At 38.2% G+C, this 26,651-nt stretch overlaps 1 protein-coding gene across 7 annotated transcripts in view; it reads right to left on the bottom strand.

Moving 5' to 3' along the window:
- Positions 1 to 6,611: 6,611 nt before the first annotated feature.
- LOC134212280 (protein gustavus-like) overlaps positions 6,612 to 26,651 on the bottom strand; it is a 748,069-nt gene continuing 728,029 nt past the window's right edge. For all 7 annotated transcript variants that reach the window (XM_062689991.1, XM_062689990.1, XM_062689989.1 and 4 more), the window contains 2 exons: positions 17,355 to 18,262; positions 6,612 to 9,114 (listed from right to left, as the gene is read on the bottom strand). In XM_062689991.1, coding sequence (XP_062545975.1) covers positions 8,975 to 9,114; positions 17,355 to 18,060 — 846 coding nt within the window. In that variant the 5' untranslated portion in view covers positions 18,061 to 18,262 and the 3' untranslated portion in view covers positions 6,612 to 8,974. The remainder of the gene's footprint in view (positions 9,115 to 17,354; positions 18,263 to 26,651) is intronic.

Below are 26,651 nucleotides of genomic sequence, written 5' to 3' on the forward strand. Positions count from 1 at the left end.
AATGTGCTTAATTGACTGATACCGGAAAGTAGTTGAAACCCTTTTGTGTAGATCTTAAACTAATTCACTTGTCTTATTAAAAAGAAATCATACACTCCGAAAAAAAAGGTTCCAAATTCAGCAATGATAAAAGGAGAAATTTGTACAAGTGTGATGATGATAAAAATAAAGCAATGAACCTATCCAACAAATTTGCTAAATATGAGTATCTGCACCGAAGAATTTCAGTAACTAGATATTTGCTTTGAAATTGTTGCTTGTAGAAGATGTGTTCGTTACGGAATTCTCTAACATTCTTGAAAGAATCATCACATCCAGATTGCTTTTGTGTTGGAATTTTTCTTGATCGACGTACTTCCGATGGCTATTATGACCATTTACTTCAAACTTAGATTTAGTTGACTTAGTCCAGACTTGCCTCGAAACCACCGACAGCCTTACTCCAGAATTGATTATTTCTCGATTCGAATATAATGTCCGAAGGCGATTACTTCCTTCAAAGTTGGATTCATTTATCTAACAACGCCTCTCTCTTTTTTTCAGAGCGAAAATTACCGAAATCATTGCAGATATTTCTGGCGACAACCTGCAAAAAAAGGAATCTTCCACGGTTCCACATTTTGTTTTGAAGTTCGAAATAAGCCGGAACACGTGCCCAATTTCAAAAACAAGCCCGTCGATACTAGATCCGACGGTCGATGGTCGTAGTGTGTCCTTCGTCGTTGCACGATGAACAAATGGAGAATTTCTACACCTGTTCTGGAAAAGCAACATGTGCAACATGAAACCCAATCGAGCATAAAATTCATTGGAAGTATTTAAAGGAATCAGCTCCGGTAAGTTTATAGCAATGTTCCTAATATTTAAATCAGGTAGATTTCGCCACAGAAACCATTTTTAATTAAACAATTTTACTATGTTGTTAAGCAAGTTGCATCATTTACTACACCACATAAGTCTAATTTGGGGATTCCTTGTTAAGATAGATGAAGGAGCATTATGTACATTTTAAAATTTGTGTTTAAAATCTATATAATAAAAATGAGTTGAGACTTCCTTTCTGACGATTTAACTCGCGAACGAACGTATATACAAAAAGTTGGTTAATTTAACGGGGAAATGTAAAAAATCATTAGATTACAATTTTGGATCATCTGTTGAGGAAAACAAAACAAACGCACGGAAATTGATCTAGAGTGCGGTGCTGCAAATAGTTCATTGGGACATCCGGGTAAAGCTGGGGTTCTTTCGCTAGTGTTTAATAAGTCTTTCATGCCCCTGTACTAAGTTTAATAAGTTAACAATACATTTTCTTTCTCTATTGCCAACGCAATAGTAGTTAGTACTGTCCAGATGTTGTGGATTCCTTATCTTGAGATTTGTATTCTTCCTTGTATTCATCTCATATTCGTTGTTATTTTTTCCTCATTAATGAAATTTGTATTTCTTGACTGGTTCATATCAGATTGTTCGTTTTTGCCCTTTATCCATTTGTCAGTAAACACTTAAATCGGCCCTTGCGTGGAAGAAGCCAAAAATAAGTTAAATGCGAATAAATCCAGTTAGCAGAGTGTAAAATAACCGAATTTTTTTTGGTGAATTCCACCTTTCTTCACTTGTCAGCTCACTTCCAGACGCATTCATAGTCGGCTATGGACTGTCAATATTCAGTTGAATATTAGTCATTGAATATTTATGCACATTTTACAAATTGATAAATTATTTGAAATCTGAACACGTTTCAAACGAGTAAAGTAATGTATCACATAGAACTGAATCCGATTTTCATCCGCGAGGCACTTTCCATGGTAAACATCAACATAAATAATGCCAATTATGTTTTTTCTGCAAATAATAAGCACATTCAGTGACAGTCGAATGAATGAGTTTGTGGAGTAGTCGTCTGACTATGTCATTCTATGTTTTGAATATTCATGCGATGTTTGTCAAAATTCGGACCGAAGTTGATTCATGAAAATGAATATTTCATGCTCTGCCAGTGAGTACTTTACCTTTACTCCCATGTTGAATTTTCACCCACTATGAAGTTTCACCAACTCAAATTTATGTTATTTTCACTCACCCGAGACTATGGTGACAACAACTCAAATTTGGCTTCTTCCACGGAACAGCACACATTGGGTCGATGCAGCTCTCTTTGTTTATAATATCATTCATGAGAGGGAGTGAGAAAACTAGGGGTAATGACGGCTTTGGCAGGTTTTGTTCTATTATTGGCAGGGGTTTTTTTATGGCTGATTATGCTCAAATTTGGCCCAAACATTCTTTGCATATCAAAGAATATTGTGGCCAAATTTCATAAAATTCGGTCGACAAAAACCCCCTGCCAATAATAGACCAAAACCTGCCAAAGCCGTCTGTTCCCCTACCTAATGTTAAGTTTAAAATTTGAACTTCGTACTCAAAGTTGAGTTCTTCAAACTTTTTTTAAAGTTCTTTATTTTTTCTATGTACGAGAAATTGCTCATTACATCAGCTGCTGTCAGAACATTGCAGAGTATAGATGCTAGGGTGGTCTAACCGGTAGTACCGAAACCGGTAATACCGGTATTACCGGCCAATTTTGGGTACCGAAGATACCGGTATTAGAGACGGAAATACCGGTATTTTCGGTATTGAAAATGTTGCTGTCAGTATAAAAAATCTGACTTTTTCTTCAATGAACATTGTTGATATCGTCCAGAATTTTCCCGCAATGTATGAAATTTTGAAAACGGTATGAGAAGTAGTAGTTCTTTTCCGTAGATCACCGTGGATCTAAACGATTTTCGGCAAAAATATGTCCTTTCTGAATTCGGAAAAGAATTTGAATTAGTGGCTGATACCAAGGCACGCTGAAATCATTCAAGCCCTCAAACATGTTCAAGCTGTTGTGGAACTACTGCTCTGTGAGTTCTGCACTCTGAATGAATCCAAGAGAGAAGATCCAAATACGCCGATCTTTTTGCTTTTTTGAATAATTCTGCCGTGAAGCAATTAATCAGAAACGATTTTGGCATTTTCTTCAAGGCATCCAGAGCTACTTAGATTAACCATGCGAATTTGATCATGAAGCGTCTAATCATTCCTGATGCGATCGTTGAAACTGAGAAAACGACCATATATGACGATCGGTACGAATATTTTTCTGGTTTTTCGGTTAAAGAACAACTTGTGAAGAGACTGTAGCAAAGCAAAACACTTGCGTTGCTGGTGGCAAATACGTTGACGCCGGGATCCTTGCATACAATCCGTAAGGAATTCTCCTACTATGAATCGGAAGGGATTGCGGGCAAGTATTTGACACTGATTTTCGACGGTCTTGGAATCATTCGTCCTACTTCGGTTGGACCACCAGAAAGGGCATTCTCAGTAGTTGGCAATATTGCTAACAAAATCCAATGCGGATTGGGAGATGAGTCGCTCAGTTTGTAATGTCTACTTAAGTTTCGCTTTGCCCAGCTCAACCAGCAATGATTTTAACATTTGAAGTTTGTCAACAAATATTGTTTTTCATCCAGAAGTCCAAATCAAAAGTCTTTCTTTTACTACCTGAATTTTTCACAAAAACCGGTATTCTACCGGTATTACCGGTATTGACTCCATCAAATACCGAAAACCGGTATTTGACAAAAATGGCCAATACCGACCACCCTAATAGATGCCTTCAACTGATCGTCATCCATGATGCATCGTAAAGTAAATAATTCTTTTTGAGGGACTGGAAATTGAACCTATGATCAGGGATTGAATCCAAAAGAGAAAGACAAAGTCTCTCACTTATTATCTCTGTATACATATACGATATATATACTTCTTTAAAAAAAAGCTCCAAATGCGGGGAGCACTGGTTCTGACGATGCACTTCAACTTGTTCTACACAGCTGTGTGGTTCCAAACACAAAATGAGCGAGAACAAAGCGAGAATCATCACTTCTCTTTGGAGGCTGCCTATCAGATTCTGTTTTTTCGCACTTGTTTACAAGCTTGATAAGTTTGTTATCATGGCTTGTTTGGATTCAAACAGTTTTTGCCTTTCTTTTATCGTTGTTCGTTATCTATTGAGAGCGATTTCTATGATCATTTCTCGCGAGATTTTTGAAAACGTCGTAAGTCCAAAAGAGAGGCTCTCTTTGTTTACTTTCTCTTTCGATTATCACAAAGCCATTCTAACATTTACATTGGATTTTCCAGCACCGATCTTAAGAAAATTGCTTTGTCTAGTGTGCTGAGGTGAAAATATTGCAACAAATTTCAAACTAGCCTAGATATTAGCCAAAGAGAGCGTAATGAAAGAGAGTCTCTCATTTGGACTTACGACGTTTTCAAAAATCACGCGAGATTTGATCATTCGCGTGCAAGGCAAACGTGAATCCCCATACAACTAAAATTCTATGGAAATTTAAATCTACTATTTTTCCATATTTCACGAACCTCTCAATATTTGTATTTTCATATACTTTATTCTTTTCATAGTAATACAAATATTACTTTTATTGGTTATATATTTCCGGTTTTTAAAGTAAATAATAGATTTAAACAGATCAAATTTGCGTTGTGCAGAATTGGGCCAGGCTCCAAAATTCACATTAGAAAAAACATAAAAAAGTTACATATGATTAATGCATGAATCTTAAAAAAGAAGTGTTTTTCTCTATAAATATATTTTTTTCTTCAATTACGCAAAATTTATTATAAAAGCAGTCTAATGCAACCACCACATATACCAAATATTTCTTTTTTTGGTCGGAACAAATCATTGAAAGCTTGAAGATACAAATTTGGAAATGGAAAGGGTTATTCTCAATGAATTGTATCTTTATTTTTGTATTACTGGCGGAGTTATCCTCCCTGTGGTTTTTGGGGAGACGCAGAGGTTAACACGGTCTTCAAATAGCAAAAACCACCTACTAATATTCTTTACCTCTTCCTAAACGACTGCAAGTATGTGGTCGACGCCCTTATTGATAATTTAATTACTTGCGTCCTAGTTAATCATTCAAATTACTTTGTGCAATTTCACTGATTCTGGTCAACCGCGGAGTAGCAACCATATAGATATGTGTAGTCAGCCAAAACTAAGTGATTAATTCAATCATACACGTAGTTTAGCAAATCGTTCAGCAAGACGGCTCCGACAATAAACCTGCCCCTATTCCAAACTCCCAGAGATTACTCGTGAGAGTGCAAAGGAGTCTTCGGCTTTCATCCAAACGAGTTTCATTAGATAAAATTCCTTTCCAATCCCCGATTGATCTGCACTCGGACGTGGCCAGTATTGCTTTGCATATAATTTGGATCATCAGTTCCTCAGACTGAGGATGTTTACTGAATCATCAGAGTAGCGACCACGAGCGATCAATCATGCTTATGCTCATGCTCAGTGGTAGTAATCAATCTAATAGTGCCCCAACAAACATTTGAGGTAGGTAAAGCATTTGTATGGACAAAAATAGTCTTCTTCAGTTCAAAAATAGCTTATTCAGCTAAAATTGTTTTTTTTTGCTTGTTTAATGGATTTGCGTAGGTTTATTAAATATTTTAGAAAATCTTTTTCTTTTCCAAAAAAAAGCTGTTTAGTAGACAGGATTTGGGCCAATGGAAATCACGAATCAAATATAACATTGATGCATCTCGCAAAAAAATGGTAATTCTGAATCCATTCTACTCATTTTGTTCTAAATATCAGACTTTTATAAATAATTAGTCGCGCTCTCAAGCCTTTTTTCTCCATCGTGTACTTTACAGTCGACCGTGAAGTACTTTCAACAGTTTTAACAATATTCCAGCCCGTTCTGCATCGTTTTTAACGAGTTAATTCTTTAGGTAAGATTCAAATTGTTTGATAAATGTGAAACATTGCACATTTTAATTCCCTCAGAAAGTAAAGGGGGCCGCCCAATACAAGTTTCGGGAGGGCATGCCACTGCTCTGATTGTATATAATAATTGAAAAAAGTTATTTGCAAATTGGTAATAGCAATCCCATGAATGCATGAAAGTATATTTTTAATTTTCGGATCACTTCGGGATCCCGAGCCGTTCACCATCAGTTTGATTGGGTCTGGGAGTAGTGTTGTGGAAGCCTTCAGTCCAGACTTCAGACTACTACCTCGAAGACGAATGCGCTTGTTTTCTGATACGTAGGTGAATATATGGAAAAGGGCTTTGCCAAGTGTTGAACGGAAATGTCGTTCGATGAAAATCATGATGTGGAGTCAGCTAATGTTTTGAAAAGGTGAGTGATGATTTGAGAGGAGAATCCAGCTCAAATGCATTTATTAATTTACTGGTTCTAAAATATTTATAGATTAGCATAAATATAGATTTTTGGGCGCTAAAAACTATGATACAGATGGGTGATCCGAATTATTTCTTAATTTTGACTATGAATAACTGGACGATCTTACACCGTATCTCTTGTGGAGTTTGTGGACTGATCTGATCATCGCGCTCAAAAATAATTCTCCTACAAAAACTAGACCAAGATAAATCCTTGCACAACCTAATGGAAGAAAGGACCTCTTGTACCTCTATGAACATTAATAGTGGACATCAGTGTTGGGACGGTTGGCGGATGGAAGGTTTTGAAAACAATAAAACTCATAAACGTTCATATAAAAATCATTTATCTATATTTTGACTATTTCTCGTTTTATACTATATAATCAAAAAAATGAAAATAAATTGAACAAAGAAGAGGTTAAACAGAAGAAAGCGGATTTTTATACAAAGAAACCTAAAAATAAAAATAAAAATCACTTCACAACTTTGTTCTCTTTCTTTTTAGCTGGAGAGACGATTTGTTGCCTAACGGGTATTTGAATGGAAATTTTTTAGGAAAACTAGGATTCCCTTTAGGACTGTACAGTTTCAACTCGGGTTTCTTCTCCTGGTCGGTTTTTCTTCTGCTCAAATACGAATAATGCAGTAACTGATTTCTTTGAGATTGATTTCATTTATGGCAACTAAAATTTCCAATTAACAATAAACCAGTTTAGATCATCACTGCTCAGACCGCGGAAGATGCACCCGAATCAAGAGAGTTGTACATTTTGAGCTGCCGAATAAGGTAAATTAAACTTGTTTTCTGAAGAGAGGAGAATTTCTGCAGGTGATGGGTTCATTCAAGTTATTCTCATTTAGGAAGTCAGATTTCAGTCGGTACTGCTTAAGAATTGTGACTGGAAAAGTGCTCTTCAAAAATAAGAGCTCGTTCCATGGATGCCAGAACAGAACTGAGAGAAGATTCCCTGTCCCGACTCAAATCTAGACGTTTCCATGATTTCCGATTCCGATTGTTCAAAGTTTCGACGTATAATCAAAATATTCTGTGATCTTCTCCTACTAGTTCGATACTTTTTTTTTAATTATTCATATTCCCTACACTGCTAGAATAGTCGCACATTGACTGAGCCTCTCGCATTCTCACGCACCGCTCGTACCAATAATTTTCACTCGGTCCCAAATTGGAAAACATGAGCCTATTTAGATGCTCGTGCACAGTACCCTCGCTCTCACCCGCTCGCTATCGCTTATCAGACGCTTAAGACCCTAAGATTTATTGACGCCATACTCATCCCGAATTCGGTTCCTCGATCGCTCTCTCGCATCGATCACATTCACTCGTCCCCACTTGCTTACTTGATCCTAATAAAGTTTAATTACTCAATCTAAGTTTAAATCACTTCAAATAATAAAAAAAATAATCACACGGATTCCATATTTTATGTCTTGTTCTTGTTGCTTGTGGTTCCTTGCTTGTCTCTTTTGTTCAGTGTTGTGCACTTTTGGGGTCAATCCGGCCGATCAACCCGTGGGTGGCGTTTCCTAGTCGGTTTCGTTCCGTCCCGTTCACGGAAGTTAATAAATAGTACATTGTGATCTGGCCTGGTTTCCTTAACGCGCGTATTGCCCTAAGACGCGAACGGACCCCGTTCTGCTTCGTCAGTCCTATGCTGCGCTTCCGTGTTTCTATTTGTGTTCTATGTTTTTCTCCTGTGCCTTATGTCGTAGATCATGGAAGAACGGTGATCATCCTCTGAGCACGGCTTCGGATGATAAATGCAAAAAAGAAGTAGCATTTCGTTTGTTTACGTTTGTTTTGTATTGTTCTTGTATTTCCTGGTTCATCTTGTTTGTTTTCTTCTGGTAGTGTTCATCAGTTCTTCGGATCCTTTGTTTCTGACGCCTAGGTTTACTATACAGATTAAAAGCTTAAAAACAGAACACATTATGTTTTCCACCGTTTTGTTCATTGTGTGTTTCTTGCGGGATTGGTTTACTTTACTCGAAGAGGGGGGGGGTGGGGGTTGTAGTGTTGGTTAGAGACAAAAAATAACGGATTAAAAGGGATAAGTCAGCCATTTTCCTCTCTTATATTTTTTACAATTGCTAAAATCAAAAAAGTGCTGGCGCCTTTTGATTTCGATTCGCTATCTTACACGTTCCTCTCTCTTCCATCCTCTTTTTACAGCTCTCTAAAAGTGAAAATATGTTTTGCCTTTTTTTATATATTTTTCTCCAATATATATACTTAGTTTTCTGTTATTTTGCATCTGTAGTTTTTACGTTTTCTCCTAAAGTTACTATTTCCTTAGAGTTTACTTATCGCAGAGTCCGTATTACTTAAAAATGTGAGATTGTGGGGAAAAACATATCCCTATTCGCACGGAGTTTGTGTCAGTTTACTTGCAAAAAAGACCTATCGCTTCCTCCCTGTCCTGCAAACTCAAATAGCACTGCCTTTTGTAAAAAACGATAACCGATTTTTGCGGGTCTTGATCTGCAGCTTTGTGTGTTCTTCTCAGTGTCGTGCAATCGTCACGCGTTTCGCTTGCTTTCCCTGATCAGTTAATCCGGCGGTGGCGGCAGAGGATGAGGAGTTGGAGAAAATTAATATCTATCCAATAATTATAATAATAAGCGATAATATTTATTATTAAATAATTAATAGTCGGCTTTTGGGTTGTCTATTATCTTCGATCCCGATAGAGCAGATAGGTTTTCATCGACTGTGGCAGCTGGAGCTGTTCGATGCGCTCCTCCATGTGCGTTCGGCCGATTTTCTGGCGGACGACTCGCCGGCACAGGTCCATCAGTGGCAGTGGTTCAGCTAAAATGAATAGAAAAATGAAGGTTAGTACAATCGTTTCAAGTTTTACATTTTTTTCGTTTCCCATCAAAAGTTTGACTTCAAATTCGTTTGCTTTTAAACCAACAAAAACGCGTGAGAAAAAATCCATAAGTCACTTAATTTATTTTCGGTTTGGTTCAAACCGCATTTGGAGTATATTTGAATTGAATTTGGAATGGATTTGGTTTGGATTGGAATTGGATTCGGATTGGATTTGAATTGGCTTTGGATTGAATTTCTATTGAATTTGGATTGGATTTGAATTGGATTAGGATTGGATTTGGATTAGATTTGAATTTGATTTGGATTGAATTTGGATTGGAATTGTACTGATTCGATTGGATTTGGATTGAGTTTTGATTGGATTTGGATTGGATTTGGACTGGATTTGGATTGAATTTGGATTGAATTTGGATTGAGTTTGGATTGGATTTGGATTGGATTTGGATTGGGTTTGGATAGGAATTGGATTGGACTTGAATTGAATTTGGATTGGATTTTGATTGGACTTGTTTTGGATTTGGATTGGGTTTGGATTTGATTTGAAATGGATTAGGATTGGATTTGGATTAGATTTGGATTGGGTTTGGATTTGATTTGAATTCTATTTGGATTGGATTCGGATTGAATTTGGATTGGTTTTGGATTGGATTTGGATTGGAATTAGGATTGAATGTGGATTGGATTTGGATTGGATTTGGATTGGATTTGGATTAAATTTGGATTGAATTTGGATTGAGTTTGGATAGGATTTGGATTGGACTTGGATTGAATTTGGATTGGAATTAGCTTAGATGTGGATTGGGTTTGGATTGGATTCGGATTCGATTTGGATTGGAGTTGGGTTGGATTTGAATTAGATTTGGATTCGATTTGGATTAGATTTGGATTAGATTTGGATTAGATTTGGATTGGATTTGGATTGCATTTGGATAGGATTTGGATTGAATTTGGATTTGGATTGGATTGGATTTGGATTGGTTTGGATTGGTTTGGATTGGTTTGGATTGGTTTGGTTTGGATTTAGATTTGGATTGGTTGGATTGAATTTGGATTGGATTTGGATTACATTTGAATTGAATTTGGATTGGATTTGAAATGGATTTGGATTGGATTTGGATTAGATTTGGATTGGATTTGGATTGGATTTGAATTGGATTAGGATTGGATTTGGATTAGATTTGGATTGGAATTGGATTGAATTTGAATTGGACTTGGATTAAAATTTGGATCGGATTTGGATTGGACTTGTTTTGGATTTGGATTGGATTTGGATTGGGTTTGGATTGGGTTTGGATTGGATTTGAATTGGATTAGGATTGGATTTGGATTATATTCAGATTGGATTTGGATTTGATTTGGATTGTATTTGGATTGGATTTGGATTGGGTTTGGATTGGATTTGGATTGGATTTGGATTGGAATTAGGATTGAATGTGGATTGGTTTGAATTGGTTTGGATTGGTTTGGATTGGATTTTTGATTGGATTTGGATTGGTTTGAATTGGGTTTGGATTGGACTCAGATTGGATTTGGATTTGATTAGGATTAGGTTTGAATTGGATTGGGTTTGGATTGGTTTGGGTTGGATTTTTAATTGGATTTGGCTTAGATTTGAATTGGATTTTGATTCGATTTGGATTAGATGTGGATTGGATTTGGATTTGATTTGGTATAGATTTGGATTGGTTTTGGATTGGATTCAGATTGGATTTTGGATTGGATTTGGATCAGATTTGTATTGGGTTTGAATTGAATTAGGATTGGATTTGGATTTGATTTGGATTGGATTTGGATTTTATTTGGATTGGGTTTGGAAAGGATTTGGATTGGACTTGGATTTGATTTGGATTAGATTTGGATTGTATTTGGATTTGATTTGGTTTGGATTTGGATTGGGTTTGGATTGGAATTGGATTGGTTTGGGATTGGCTTTGGATTTTGATTGAATTTGGGTTGGATTTGGATTGGTTTGGATTGGATTTGGATTGGTTTGGATTGGATTGGTTTGAATTAGATTTGGATTGGTTTGGATTGGTTAGATTTGCATTTGGATTGGTTTAGATTTGGATTGAATTGTATTTGGATTGAATTTTGATCGGTTTGGATTGGTTTGGATTCGATTTGGATTGGACTTGGGTTGGACTTGGGTTTGGTTGGATTGGTTTGGATTGGTTTGGATTGGACTTGGATTGGTTTGGAGTGGATTTGGATTGGACTTGGATTGGATTTAGATTGGATTTGAATTGGATGTGGATTGGATTTGAATTGGATTTGGATTCGATTTGGATTAGATTTGGATTGGATTTGGATTTGTTTTGGTATGGATTTGGATTGGGTTTGGATGGGATTCAAATTGGATTTGGATTGGATTTGGATTGCATTTGGATTTGGATTGGATTTAGATTGGATTGGATTGGATTTGGATTGGATTTGGATTTGGATTGGATTTAGATTTGGATTTGCATTTGGATTGGATTTAGATTTGGATTGGATTGGATTTGGATTGGATTTGGATTGAATTTGGATTAGATTTGGATTGGATTTGGATTGGATTTGGATTGGATTTGGATTGGATATGGATTGGGTTTGGATTGGATTTGAATTAGATTTGTATTGGGTTTGAATTGAATTAGGATTCGATTTAGATTTGATTTGGATTGGATTTGGATTTTATTTGGATTGGGTTTGGAAAGGATTTGGATTGGACTTGGATTTGATTTGGATTTGATTTGGATTAGATTTGGATTGTATTTGGATTTGATTTGGTATGGATTTGGATTGGATTCGGATTGGAATTGGATTGGATTTGGATTGGATTTAGATTGAATTTGGATTGGATTTGGATTGGATTGGACTTGAATTAGATTTGGATTGGATTTAGATTTGCATTTGGATTGGATTTAGATTTGGATTGAATTTGGATTGAATTGTATTTGGATTGAATTTTGATCGGATTTGGATTGGATTTGGATTCGATTTGGATTGGACTTGGGTTGGACTTGGATTGGATTTGGATTGGATTTGGATTGGATTTGGATTGGACTTGGATTGAATTTGGAGTGGATTTGGATTGGACTTGGGTTGGATTTGGATTGGATTTGAATTGGATGTGGATTGGATTTGGATTCGATTTGGATTAGATTTGGATTGGATTTGGATTTGTTTTGGTATGGATTTGGATTGGGTTTGGATGGGATTCGAAATGGTTTAGATTGGTTTGGATTGCGTTTGGTTTGGATTGGTTTAGATTGGATTGGATTGGTTTGGATTGGTTTGGATTGGTTTGGATTGGTTGGATTGGATTTGGATTGGTTTGGATTGGTTTGGATTGGTTTGGATTGGTTTGGATTGAATTTGGTTGGATTGGTTTGGATTAGTTTGGATTAGATTTGGTTGAATTTGGATTGGATTTGGATTGGTTTGGATTTGATTGGTTTGGATTGGATTGGATTTGGATTGGTTTGGATTGGTTTGGATTGGTTTGGATTGGTTTGGATTGGATTTGGATTTGGTTTGGTTTGGATTGGTTTGGATTGAATTTGGATTGGTTTGGATTGGATTTGTTGGATTGATTGGATTTGGATTGGTTTGGATTGGTTTGGATTGGTTTGGTTGGATTTGATTGGTTTGGGATTTGGATTGGTTATTTGGATTGGATTTGGATTGGTTTGGATTGGTTAGGATTGGTTTGGATTAGATTTGGATTTGAAGTTGGATTGAATTTGAATTGGACTTGGATTAATTTGGATCGCATTTGGATTGGACTTGTTTTGGAATTGGATTGGTTGGATTGGGTTTTTGGATTGGGTTGGATTGGTTTGAATTGGTTGGATTGGACTTGGTTTAGATTAGATTTGGATTGGATTTGGATTGATTTGGATTGGTTGGATTGAGTTTGGATTGGTTTGGATTGGTTTGGATTGGATTGGATTAAATTTGGATTGGTTTGGATTGAATGTGGATTGGATTTGGATTGGTTTGGTTGGTTTGGATTGGATTTGGATTGGATTTTGATTGGTTTGGATTGGATTTGGATTGGGTTTGGATTGGATTTGAATTGGATTTGGATTCGATTTGGATTGGGTTTGAATTGGATTGGGTTTGGATTGGATTTGGGTTGGATTTGAATTGGATTTGGCTTAGATTTGAATTGGATTTTGATTCGATTTGGATTAGATGTGGATTGGATTTGGATTTGATTTGGTATAGATTTGGATTGGTTTTGGATTGGATTCAGATTGGATTTTGGATTGGATTTGGATTTGATTTGGATTTGATTTGGATTGGATTTGGATTAGATTTGGATTGGATTTGGATTGGATTTGGATTGTGTTTGGATTGGGTTTGGATAGGGTTTTATTGGACTTGGATTTGATTTGGATTAGATTTGGATTGTGTTTGGATTGATTTGGTATGGTTTGGATTGGATTCGGATTGGAATTGGATTGGTTGGATTGGTTTGGATTGGTTGGATTGGTTTGGATTGGTTTGGATTGGATTTGGATTGGTTTGGATTGGTTGGTTGAATTGGTTTGGATTGGATTTGGATTGGTTGGATTTGCGTTTGGATTGGTTTAGTTTGGATTGGATTTGGATTTGGATTTGGTTGGATTGAATTTTGATCGGTTTGGATTGGTTTGGATTCGATTTGGATTGGACTTGGGTTGGACTTGGGTTGGTTGGATTGGATTGGTTTGGATTGGACTTGGATTGGTTTGGGTTGGATTTGGATTGGTTTGGATTGGTTTGGATTGTTTGGATTGACTTGGATTGGTTTGGATTGGTTTGAATTGGATTTGGATTGGTTTGAATTGGTTTGATTGGATTTGGATTAGATTTGGATTGGTTTGGTTTGTTTGGTGGTTTGGATTGGATTTGGATTGGGTTTGGATGGGATTCGAGGTTTTAGATTGGTTGGTTGGTTTGGATTTGGTTTGGATTTGGATTGGTTTGGATTGGTTTGGTTGGTTTGGATTGGTTTGGATTTGGATTGGTTGATTTGGTTTGGATTTTGGTTGGATTTGGATGGGATTTGGATTGGTTTGGATTGGTTTGGTTGGATTTGGATTGGTTTGGATTAGATTTGGATTGGTTGGATTGGTTTGGATTGGATATGGATTGGGTTTGGATTGGTTTGGATTAGATTTGTATTGGGTTTGAATTGGTTTGGATTCGATTTGGATTTGATTTGGATTGGTTTGGATTTTATTTGGATTGGGTTTGGAAAGATTTGGATTGGATTTGGATTTGATTTGGATTGGATTTGGATTAGATTTGGATTGTTTGGTTTGATTTGGTATGGATTTGGATTGGATTCGGATTGGAATTGGATTGGATTTGGATTGGATTTAGATTGGATTTGGAATGGATTTGGATTGGATTGGACTTGAATTGGATTTGGATTGGTTGGATTTGCATTTGGATTGGATTTAGATTTGGATTGGTTTGGATTGTATTTGGATTAAATTTTGATTCGGGTTGGATTGGATTTGGATTGGATTTGGATTGGCGTTGGGTTGGACTTGGGTTGGATTTGGATTGGTTTGGATTGGATTTGGATTGGACTTGGATTGGTTTGGGTGGTTTGGATTGGACTTGGGTTGGTTGGATTGGTTTGAATTGGATGTGGATTGGTTTGATTTGGATTTGGATTCGATTTGGAATAGATTTGGATTGGATTTGGATTTGTTTTGGTATGGATTTGGATTGGGTTTGGATGGGATTCAAATTGGATTTGGATTGGATTTGGATTGCATTTGGATTGGATTTGGATTGGATTTGGGTTGGATTGGATTTGGATTGGATTTAAATTGGATTTGGATTTGGATTTGCATTAGGATTGGATTTGGATTTGGATTGAATTAGGATTGGATTGGATTTGGATTGAATTTGGATTAGATTTGGATTGGATTTGGATTGGATTTGGATTGGATTTGGATTGGATTTGGATTGGATTTGAATTTGATTTGGATTCGATTTGGATTGGGTTTGGAAAGGATTTGAATTGGACTTGGATTGAATTTGGAGGGGATTTGGATTGGACTTGGGTTGGATTTGGATTGGATTTGGATTGGAATTGGATTTGGATTGGAATTGGATTGATTTAGGATTTAATTTGAATTTTATTTGGTTTGAATTTGGATTTGTATTGAAATTGGATTGGATTTGGATTAGGTTTGGATTGGATTTAGAATGGATTTGAATTGAATTTGAATTGGATTTGGATTGGATTTGGATTCGATTTGGATTAGATTTGGATTGGATTTGGATTTGATTTGGTATGGATTTAGATTGGGTTTGGATTGGATTCGGATTGGATTTGGATTAGATTTGGATTGCATTTGGATTGGATTTGGATTGGATTTGGATTGGATTTGGATTGGATTTGGATTGGATTTGGATTGGATTTGGATTGGATTTGGATTGGATTTGGATAGGATTGGATTTGGATTGGATTTGGATTGGATTTGGATTGGATTTGGATTGGATTTGGATTGGATTTGGATTGGATTTGAATTTGATTTGGAATGGATTTAGATTGGGTTTGGATTGGATTCGGATTGGATTTGGATTAGATTTGGATTGCATTTGGATTGGTTTGGATTGAACTTGGATTGGTTTGGATTGGTTTGGATTGGTTTGGATTGGTTTGGATTGGTTGGATTGGTTTGGATTGGATTTGGATTGGTTTGGATTGGTTTGGATTGGATTGGTTGGATTTGATTTGGATTGATTGGTTTGGATTGGTTTGGATTGGATTTGGATTGGTTTGGATTGGATGTGGATTGGTTTGGATTGGATTTGGATTGGTTTGGATTTGGATTGATTTGGATTTTGGATTGGTTTGGATTTGGATTGGTTTGGATTTGGTTTGGATTGGATTTGGATTTGGATTTGGATTGGTTTGGATTGGATTGGTTTGATTTGGATTGGATTTGGTTTGCATTGGTTGGTTTGGATTGGTTTGGATGGATTTGGATTGGTTTGGATTGGTTTGGTTGGTTTGGTTGGTTTGGGATCGATTTGGATTCGATTTGGATTGAATTTGCATTGGTTTGGATTGGTTTGGATTGGTTTGGATTGGTTTGGATTGGATTGGTTTGGATTTGATTTGGATTGGTTTGGATTGGTTTGGATTGGATATGGATTGGTTTGGATTGGATATGGATTGGATTTGGATGGGTTTGGATTGGTTTGGATTGGTTTGGTTTGGATTGGTTTAGATTTGGATTGGTTTGGATTTGGTTTGGATTGGTTTGGTTTGGTTTGGATTGGTTTGATTTGGATTGGATTTGATTTTGATCGGATTTGGTTTGCATTTGGATTGGATTTGGATTGGATTTAGATTGGATTGGATTTGGATTGTATTTGGATTTGGATTGGATTTGGATTGGATTTGGAATCGATTTGGATTAGATTTGGATTGGATTTCGATTGCATTTTGATTTGGACTGCATTAGGATTGAAATTGGATTGGATTCAGATTTGATTCTAATTTCTTTATTTCCACTCCAAACAATAAGAATCTCGAAGTCGCATTTAAATTTTCCAACTATTCGAAAAGCTATCCAGTCAGAACTATAGTCACGGAAAACAACTTTCAAAATTCGGTTTCTGAAGGACTTTTACCAGAATTTAGGATATATTTAGCTGACATTGATGCATTACAATAGCAATGGTAAACGTTCACCAAAATATCCGCATCACTTTCCCAAATCCGTCATTACCCGCCGCGCAAGGATTACAACCCGTTCGTGCCAACCATTCCAATCGACGACGCCACCTAATTATTCCACCCATTTGTTTACATTGCGTTCGGTCAACCCAAAATAAAAACAAAAATCAGAAAGTTATCCGACGCCCAAAAAGGATAGTTGCTTGACCGCCCAAAAATAAAACCCTTTCGTTGAAGCAGCAAAAAAAAAGTGATTGTAAACATGCTCATAAAGGTATCGATTGTTTTTGGTTTCGATCGATTTCGGCAAAATCAATTACCCACAAAAGCTTAACCTTGGATGCCGCGAAGGCTAAGGTTCAGTACGGCTCTGAATAAAAAAAACAAATGGAAAAATTGCTGCGCTCCGCCGGATCGTGTTGGCTGTTGTTTGGGTTTGACGTCAGCCTGCGAATGGCGCCGCTCGAATCGAATGTCAAACTTTTGAGTAGTCGTTTCAAATTTCCAACGGCAATTGAATAAAAAGGGAATGGATACTTACGATCGAGGCCACCGATGTACTTCATGGTGATTTCGCAGTGCCCCCAGACGGCGGACACGATCGGGTAGAGCTTTCGTCCCTTGAGCCCCCGGAATGCCACCCCCAGATACTGACCGTCGACGATGAAACTGAGCGTTCCCTCGTCCATGTCTAACGCTACTAGGAATTTGTCCGGCACTAGGAAGGTCTCGTCTGGCTTAAGTATCGCGGGGTACGTGACGCCGGGGCAGGTTTTCGAGTTGTGGTACAGCATATTGCGCCCCAAGTCCCAGCCCCAACTCTGGTCGTTCGAACCGACCAGACTTTGATAACCTACGGAGTGGAGTGGTGCCTCGGATGTGGCAACACCGATCACAGCATGTGTACCTCGCTGCCGCGTCGACCAGAACACTTCCCACACGTGCAGTCCCTTGGTGGAGCCCACCTTGCCCCGTATGCAGTCTGTGCTCTGTGCCACCGGGTGCCGGTGGAATGTCATCTTGTCGTCCTCCTTCACAAACACATTGAGCGAGCGGTCCTCCGAGTTCCAGGAGTATTTGATCTGCGTTTCGCGAGCGGCCGGTGGCATATCGAGCAGGAGATCAAGTCGGGCCGGACGCTGGAAGTGCGCCGCCAGTTCGCGCGGGATCTTCGGGATAAAGGGCGATGGTTGGTCGCGGCTGCTGACCGTTTTGACACCTCCACTGATCTTTTGGCCCATGTTCATGCCAGGGTGAGCCCCGCTATTAGTACGACTGCTGCGGGTGCTTCGGATGGCAACCTTGTACGAAACTCGAATGCGCTCAAACTCACGGGGATCGATGCGGTTCAGGACCACGCGGGGCAGTAACGTTGAGGTGGATGACGATATACTCTGTGGACGGCGGCGATCGCTTGACCTTAGCACCGGACCCCGGCTACTTTTGTATCTGTAAGGAGAACAAAACGGAAATGCTGTTAGTGATTTTCTGTTAGTGTGGAAGTAATAAATAGTGACAAAAAACTTTGTAGGAATTTTAGCGAACTAATTTAAATATTGCCATCCTATCGCAGATCGTCAGACAAATTAACACAGGTTGATATTGGGTCCCAAATAGGAGTCAGTAAGCGTAGCCCTTGTTTACGGAAATTGAATTAAGTTTTAGTTTTGTAGCCATATAGAATTAACATTGAACAGCCTGGCGCAAATCAGGCAGATTAAGAAAGGTTGATATCCTTGCTTGAGATGGCCGTATGGATTGCGGGGGTGGTTACAGTCCCGCACACGCAGAGCCACGCATGTTTGGCTGTCATTGACTATGGTCGTGCATCTGTCGAAAAAATTAAGTTGTAGCAACCGCAGCACCATTCACCGCTCACGACCATATCGTCGGGAAGAGATTGTCTCCCACGAGCCCCAAAACGCCAGCTGAAGAAAGGAAATTAATTGCAAGGTTAATGAAGCTCATTTGTACGGTTTTTGGGCATTCACCGGTGTGCCTCCGTCGCACGTGCAAGTCGCTTCCATTCACCGCGCTTTGTCGAGCGATCGAAGGATGTCGAAGCCCTTGGCCGAGTGCGCCTACGGGACGCCCTAGATCGCAACAGAGTTTCGTTTTTTTTTCGGTGGACAACAATCCCCTCTCACCACGATCGGCGTCAGCGCCAGTGTGAAAGATGGTAAACAAAAACATTAAAATCGGCACCGGCTTCGGCGATAGTTGTTTTTCCTCTGCAGTCTGTTTCCCGTAAAGTGAAAGATCAATGCGCGCGCAAACGTTAAATTGAGAGCGAGGTTTTCGAGCGATTGTGTAGCACTTCACCACGCTGCTGCTGATGGTCACCATCGCATCAACACCCGCTCGGGTGCAAAATCCCTAAAACGAACTCCAGCATTGGCGCAGTGACACTGCGGTGCTGGTCACATTCCCTTTGCTCTAGTTTCGAGGTCGGTTATGTTCGGTCAGCGGCCGATGGAAGTTCCTTTCGAATTTGATTTTTATACCTTTTCCACGGAAAAACGGAACGGCAGAGGCGATGACAGTCACTGATCCGATGAACGCGACGTGACAGTTGGTAGACTGACAGGACAGGGCAGCACGCGATCAACGCGAAGACGACGGCAATGTGACTCGAACTGAGCCATTCACCAGCAGCAGAGCAGCCATCTACAGCCGGCAGAGGAGCGGTGTGGTGTCCCTCGGGATTGGGGGAGTTGTGTTGTTGTTTTGGAACGGACTTTCGAATGAAACAGCTTGCACTGTTTGTTCGCCGTTAAATTGTTCGTCCACACTGTGGACACGATGATGGTTTGTGGAAGACGAAGGATACAGAATACCGTCGGCGGAGAGGCGGCCATAATCAAGGCATTAATCAAACAGCCAGCGTGAGGATGGCGGCCGATGGCGTTTTTGAGTGATGAAGTTTGTTTTAAAAATTTGGGTTATCTTGCACGAGAGATAGCGCTTCGTCTAGTGGGGTTGCATTTGAAAATGCAGAGCAGGTATTTATGTTTGCTCATATTTTGTTTGCGGATGCGATAAGGACTTTCAGTTTGACCTAGGGCAAGGAATGACTAGAGCAGACGGTTCTGCAGATATATTATAAATTAACAGAAAGATGGTAGGGTGGTTCTCAAAGCACGTTGAAATAGTCACGTAAAGAATGTTAATATTCAAATTGAATGCAATCGGCGAATATGTTTGTGAAATTTAATCGGATTTCAAGAGGCAATAATAACAAATTTCCGGTGGAAATTTAGACGAGTAAACCGAGGAAAACCAGACGAGCTGCAAGTGGAAATTAAAAGTTAAAAGTATATTTGTACATGTTAACTTTCAAATGCCGCACCAAGAGATTGTAATTGTTGTATTGTAAATTTGTAAAAGTGTACCCAAAAGAAGTGATTACCAGTTTGTTGCTCGCCCAGAAGACGTCGAATAAGATTGCTATGGTGGTAGGATGTCTTTTGGCTTCATTTTATCGCCTTAAAATGTCTCTGCAGAATAGGTCTAAGCAGGGGAAGCCGGGAAGTGGACGTTCGTGCTTTGCACGTATGCCAAATGTGATCAAATCGGCTCGTGGAAAGATTGCTCGCAACCTGGTGCGTTCCATCAGAAAACTTACCAAGGAAGTCAAAATTTATGAGAAAAAAAAAATATTTTTAAGAGCCAATTGCTTCCCTGTGGGAAGGCCAAATTCTCCGAGGATCAAAACGTTGTCCTACAGCATGATGGAGCACCATGTCACATGTCCAATCGACCCAACAATGGCTGAAGCACAACATGATATTTTTGTCGAAAGATTTGTGGCCCCGGATCTTGATCCGTTGAGTTATACGATTGGGGCGTATGTTGAAGCACGAGTCTGCAAACTATCACACCCTTGTGTGAAGACCCTAACGTCAGCCATTAAACATGCACATGGAAGTCGATGTCGGAGGCCTAGGTTCGAAAGGCGTGTTCTAGCTCCGGCGTCGTCTTGAGGATATTATTAATAAAAATAAAGCACACATTCAGTAAATTTGTTTAAAAGGACCTTATAATGATAACTGAACTCGAAAATGTTGAGATTATTGCTTGGAGCAGATCAAATGGGTTTTAAAAGAAATAGAACCAATTTTCTGATAGGAATTTGGAGGAGTTTTCCGTCGAAATTGTGGAAATTATTATGAGTTTCTTGTGGACATTTAGACGAATTTTCCGTAGAAAGTTAGGCGAGAGTCAATTTAATACGAGATTTGCGCAGCAATTCAGACTAATTTCCCGTGAAAATTTAGACTAGCTTCCCGTGAAAGCTTTAACAAGCTTCCTGTGGAAATTTAGACGAGTTTTCTGTGGAAATAAAGACTAGTTTCTCGTGAAAATTAAGACGAGTTTACAGTTGAAATTTGGAGAAAATTCCTATAGCAATTAATACGAGTTCCCCGCGACAACTGGAAATAAGGACCAGTTGCACGTGGAAATATAGACGAATTTCCCGTTTCGAAATTTAGACTAGTTTTACGTCGTTCCTTGTCAATATTAATACAAGAATATGGAAGTGTAGACAAAATTCCTGTTGATAGTTAGACGAGAAAACTGTGAAAAATTAGACGAATTGCAATTTGAATTTAAAACGAGTTTTCTGTGGAAATTTAGTAGAGTTTTTACGTAACGATTCAGATGAAATTTTCCGTCAGAATTTCGACTAGTTTTTCGTCGAATTAAAGACGAGTTCTCCGCGTAAATTATGACGAGTTTCTCGCAGAAGTTTAGACGAGATTGGCGCGGAAATTTAAACGGCTTTCCCGTTAAAAATTTGACGAGTTTTCTGTCGATAGTAAGACGAGTCTGCCGCGAAAGTGTAGAAGAGTTTTCCGTTGAAATAAGGACGAGAAAATCGCAGCCATTTAGACGAGTTAACTGTGGAAAAATAAAAGAATTGTAAGTGGAAATTTAGACGAGTTCTGTGTGGAACCCTCGTAGAGTACTGAAGATATAAAGGTAGTTTTGCGTAGCAATTAAGTCGATTTCCCGGTGGGTTTCAAGTCGATTTTTAGACTAGTTTCCCGAGGAGATGCAGTCGAATTTCCCGTGAAAATTCAAAAAAAATTTTTTTTATGGAAATGAAGCCGATATTCCCGTGATAATTAAGAAGAGATTCTTGTCGATATTTAAACAAGTTTTCTTTGATGTTGAAACTAGTATTCCGTAAAAGCGTAGACGAGTTGAAATTTAGACGAGTGAACCGTTAAAAATCAAACGAATTGTAATTGAAATTTTGGACGAGTTTTCTGTGGAAAGAGTTTCAAGTAAATATTCATACGAGTTTAGTATGGCAATTCAGACAAATTTTCAGTGGGAATTGAGACGCGATTTATGTGGGAATTCAGACCAGTTTTCCGTCAACTTTTAGACGAGTTAGACGAGTCGACAAGTTTTGAACTGAAATTAAAACAAGTTTCTCGAGGACATAAAGTCGATTTAGTCGTGCAAAATGTAGACGACTTCCCCGTGGAAATTCAGTTGAATTACCTGTGGAAACTAAGTTGATTTTTCTGCTGAAATTAAGACGAGTTTTCCGTGGAAATAAAGTCGAGTTTCCCGTGAGAATTTAGACGAATAAACCGTGAAATTTAGGACAAGTTGGTCGGAGTTCAGTCAAATCGCACCAAGCGTTACCAAAAAATTTCCCATTCAATTTTTTTCATTTTATCATGCTGTTTAATTATTTATCACTTTGACTAATCGAAAATCATAAGGGGTAATTTTCATTGGCATGGTCTTCAGTCAAACTCAATATCAAAAAAAAATGTCTTCGGAATGTATAAAAAGGCCATGAGTTTTTCTGTCCATTGCCAATCAAAACGCCTGCCCGACTCTGCCCCATCACATAAACGACATATGTGGAAAATACTATAAAATTGACCTTTTTCCGAGATTAATCGACAGAAATCTTTTTTTTGTAACTGGATCACTGTCACGAATCGTGTATTCTTTCATTATCCTTGATTATGAATAATAATAAACAGTAAATTTGCTGATAAAGTACAATTACTGATCGAATTTCATTGTTGGGTCTTTCTTAAAAAAAAAACAAATAAATCATCACAGCAGGCTCTGGAATTTTGAATTTTTTAACAAGGTTCATCGAAATTAGGTGACAAACAACTTCTCCGAAGAAATCACAGTTGAAAAACGTGGTTTGACTCATTTGGTGTATGGGACTTTTATGCGAATATCGCTAAAAATGATTAATATTGACTAAAGTATCGGCATTAAGGCTCAAGACGATGAAATAACACTCCACCAAGCTGAAAAGTCGCCATGAAAGTCCCCGCTATTACAATCACCCTGAAAACATTTTTGTATTTCTACAAACAACTTTTGAAATCCTCGTGGACATACAGTTAACGGTGTACGCCGTCTAGCTTCATTCTTGTTGATATTCAAGAAATATTCTGCGCAGTTCTACTCAGTGTAATATACCATCAGTTGTCTATGCTCATCGTTTCGAATTGCATGCGATGGTTAAGGTCACTCCTGACGGAATCCAAGCTTAAAAGTGCTCGCGTTTTCAAGGGCACACCACTCGATACGGAAACAACGCACAACTGTCATTTTTATTATTTCACGCATGCTGCGACGCAGCAAAGCTAAATCGACAAAAATGACAGTTGTGCGCCGCCCACGGTTTACAGAAAACAAGGTAGGCTCGTTAGAAAAATGACACTTCGAATGTGACGCATATTTTATCGCCACATGTTGGAGTACAAAAGTAAGCATGCTGCGACCGTAGAGTATCGTCTCGGTCCAGCCTGTGCGAAGATAGCAGTGACGTCACATGTTTACATTCAAACTGAATGTTTACATACGTGATGAGCCTGCCTTGTTTTTTGTATGCCGTGTGCGCCTCTGAATCGAGTGGTGTGCCCCCGAAAACGCGAGCACTTTGGAACTTGGATTCCGTCAGGAGTGACCTTAAGTCATTTAAAATTAACCATATGTCAGTTTTTCTTGCTAAAATTCTGTGCAATGCTGCCCTAAATGCCAGCTTATTGATATATCAAACATTTGTCCACCATTATTAGAATAGGTTAAAGCTTGTTTAATTGAATCCCATTATGAAGATGGTGAGTCCTTTTTTTTTGTTTTTTTTTTTTATTTTAATAAATTTGTATGTCATATTTGACTCGACATCCAGAAAAATCTGTCATTTTAATATCAAATACAAGAGGTTTTGTGTTTGATTTGGTTGTTTCTCATGTCCTCCTTTTTCAATCAAATGTCCTCCTTTTTGGCAAGATTTGGAGGAATTGTCGTCGTTTGGAAAATGTCATATGGTCACCCTAACAAGGGCTGGTCCAATGTGGTGCGGTTCGGCAGAACCCTGACCAGTTGCAGTTGAGTTTGAAGCCGAGTAAAAGTGGAAATTGGGTCGGTTTTCTAGTGAAAATTTAAATAAATTTCCGTGAAATTTTAGACGAGTTTTTCTCCACGTAGTGGAGATCGACTGTATTTTGAAAATAAAGACGAGATTCTTGTAGATAATCAGTTAAATATACCGTTTAAAATCATACAAGGTGTAATTAGAAATGTAAATGTAGAAATTCAAACATTTTTTTCGTGAAAATTACGAGGAGTTTCTTGTGGAAATTTAGATAAACATTCCGTCGATATTAAGACGAGTTTCCCATGAAAACTGTGACTTGATTCTTGTGGGAATGTAGACTAGTTTTCGATGGAAACTTGACGAATAACCGTGTAAAAACAAACGAGTTTCAAATGTCAAAATTCAAATGGGAATTCAGACGAGTTTAGCGTGAACATTTAGAAGAGTTGCCCGTCAAATTAAGATGAGCTTTTCTTGGAATTTCAGGCAAGCATCTTGTTGTATTATAGACGAATTCCCCGTGAAAATTTTGACAAGTTTCTCGTGGACTGTTCAAGGAGTTTCCCAACGAAATTTTTCCGTTGACATTTAAACGATATTTTGATTAAAAATGTTTAGACGAGTTTCCATTATAAAATTAGACTAGTTTTCCATGAAAATTTAGACAAGTTTTTTTGTGGAAATTTAGACAAGTTTCAGAGGAAAGTCTTATCGTGTAAATTTTGACGAATTTCTCGTGGAAACTAAATCAAGTTTTAAGTGGACTAGTTACATGTGATGAGTTTCGCGTGGCAATTTAGACTGCTTTTGTGTGAATATTTAGACGAATCTTCCGTGAAAATAGACGAGATTCCCATTTAAATTCAGACGAGTTTCCCATGGAAATTAAGACAAGCTTCTTGGTGAAACTTTCACGAGTTTCCCGTGATAGTTCAAATAAGTTTACCGTGGAAACTTGGCAAAGGAAATTTGGATGAGATCCGTGAAAGTTGAAACAAGTTTTCAGGGGATTTTCAGACAAATTTAGAGTTAAAATTTCATTTAGTTTCATGTAAAAAGTCTTCAAAATGTAAAAACCACCTAATTATATTCCTTCCTTCTTCAGACAAGTTTCAAGTGGAAATTTAGACGAACTTCTCCTGAAATTTCAATGAGAATTCCATCGAAATTTGAACGAGATTGAGACGAGCTTCCTTTATGGAAACCTAATCAAGTTTGAAAAGGAAACTCAGAAGAGTTTCACGAGGCAATTTAGTCTGTTTTTTTTTTTTTAAATTGAATTCTAAATAAACGACATTTAGACGAGTTTCCCGTGAGATTTCTGTGGAAATTTAGATGAGGAAGCCGTGTACGATTTTCTTAAATGAAATTTAGATAAGTTTTCCATGAATTTGAGGACGAATTTCCAATTGAAATTTTAACGAATTATGCGTAGAGATTCACATGAATTTCCCATCGTAATTCAGTCGAGTTTCTTGTAATAATTGAGGGGGTCAAACGCAAAGGGGTGTAAGTGACAAAAAGTTTGTTTTGAGAAAAATGGGTGCAAAGTCTTTCAATATTTTTTCGCTTCATATAAATTGTATGAAAGATCAAAAAATAATAGTTTTCTATGAATTTTCATGCAAAAATGGTGCCTTGGCTTAGAAACCTCGCGGGGTTATAACTGTGGAAGTGCTGAATGAACACTAAGCAGCGAGGCAGCAATGTCCCAGTGGGGGATGTAATGCCAATAGAAAGAAGAAGAAGAAGACCCGAAGACATTTTAGACGAGTTTCCCAGAAAATGTAAGACGATTTTTTTGTGGAAATTTAGACGAGTTTCCTGTTTAAATTTAGAAAAATGTCTTGTTGAAAATCAGAGTTGTCCGTGGAAAATTACTCGACAATTAAGACGAATTTCACATGAAACATTAGACGAGTGTCCTGTTACCGGCGTTAAACGATGTATCGTCTGTTCAAATCCGTACCCCCAGCATTCATGCAGCTCATCCATTTTAAATCCAGCAACCGACAAATGCTCACCCACTATTCAATCTGAATCCTTTCATTAAAATTAATCGCAAATATGTACACATGAGTGACACAAAACATGCACACCCACACGAACATGGGAGAAACCACCACCCGATCGAATCCATCGCATCCCGAGGTTCGATACACAGCCCGATATAATCCCCTTCACTATCCGGGTCCAAACATGCACGAAGTTCGACGCGAACAGGATTAAAAGGGCAATGCTGCACGTTCGCGTACATGAACCCCCATCATCGTCGACCGGCTTCCTGTGGAATGACGCATCCAGCCATGATTAAGTGCGCCTCATTATAGGCATTATTGGAAGCGGGTTCGATTGGATCGGAAGTTTGCATGATGATGAATCATGCCAGATAATTGCACACCCCTGTTTCTGTGTGTCAATCTTATCCATGGACGCGCAGTGTTGGATTCCAGACGGCACTCAAAC

This window comes from Armigeres subalbatus, chromosome 2 (assembly GCF_024139115.2).
Source record: "Armigeres subalbatus isolate Guangzhou_Male chromosome 2, GZ_Asu_2, whole genome shotgun sequence".
In the NCBI taxonomy this organism is placed as follows: Eukaryota; Metazoa; Arthropoda; class Insecta; order Diptera; family Culicidae; genus Armigeres; species Armigeres subalbatus.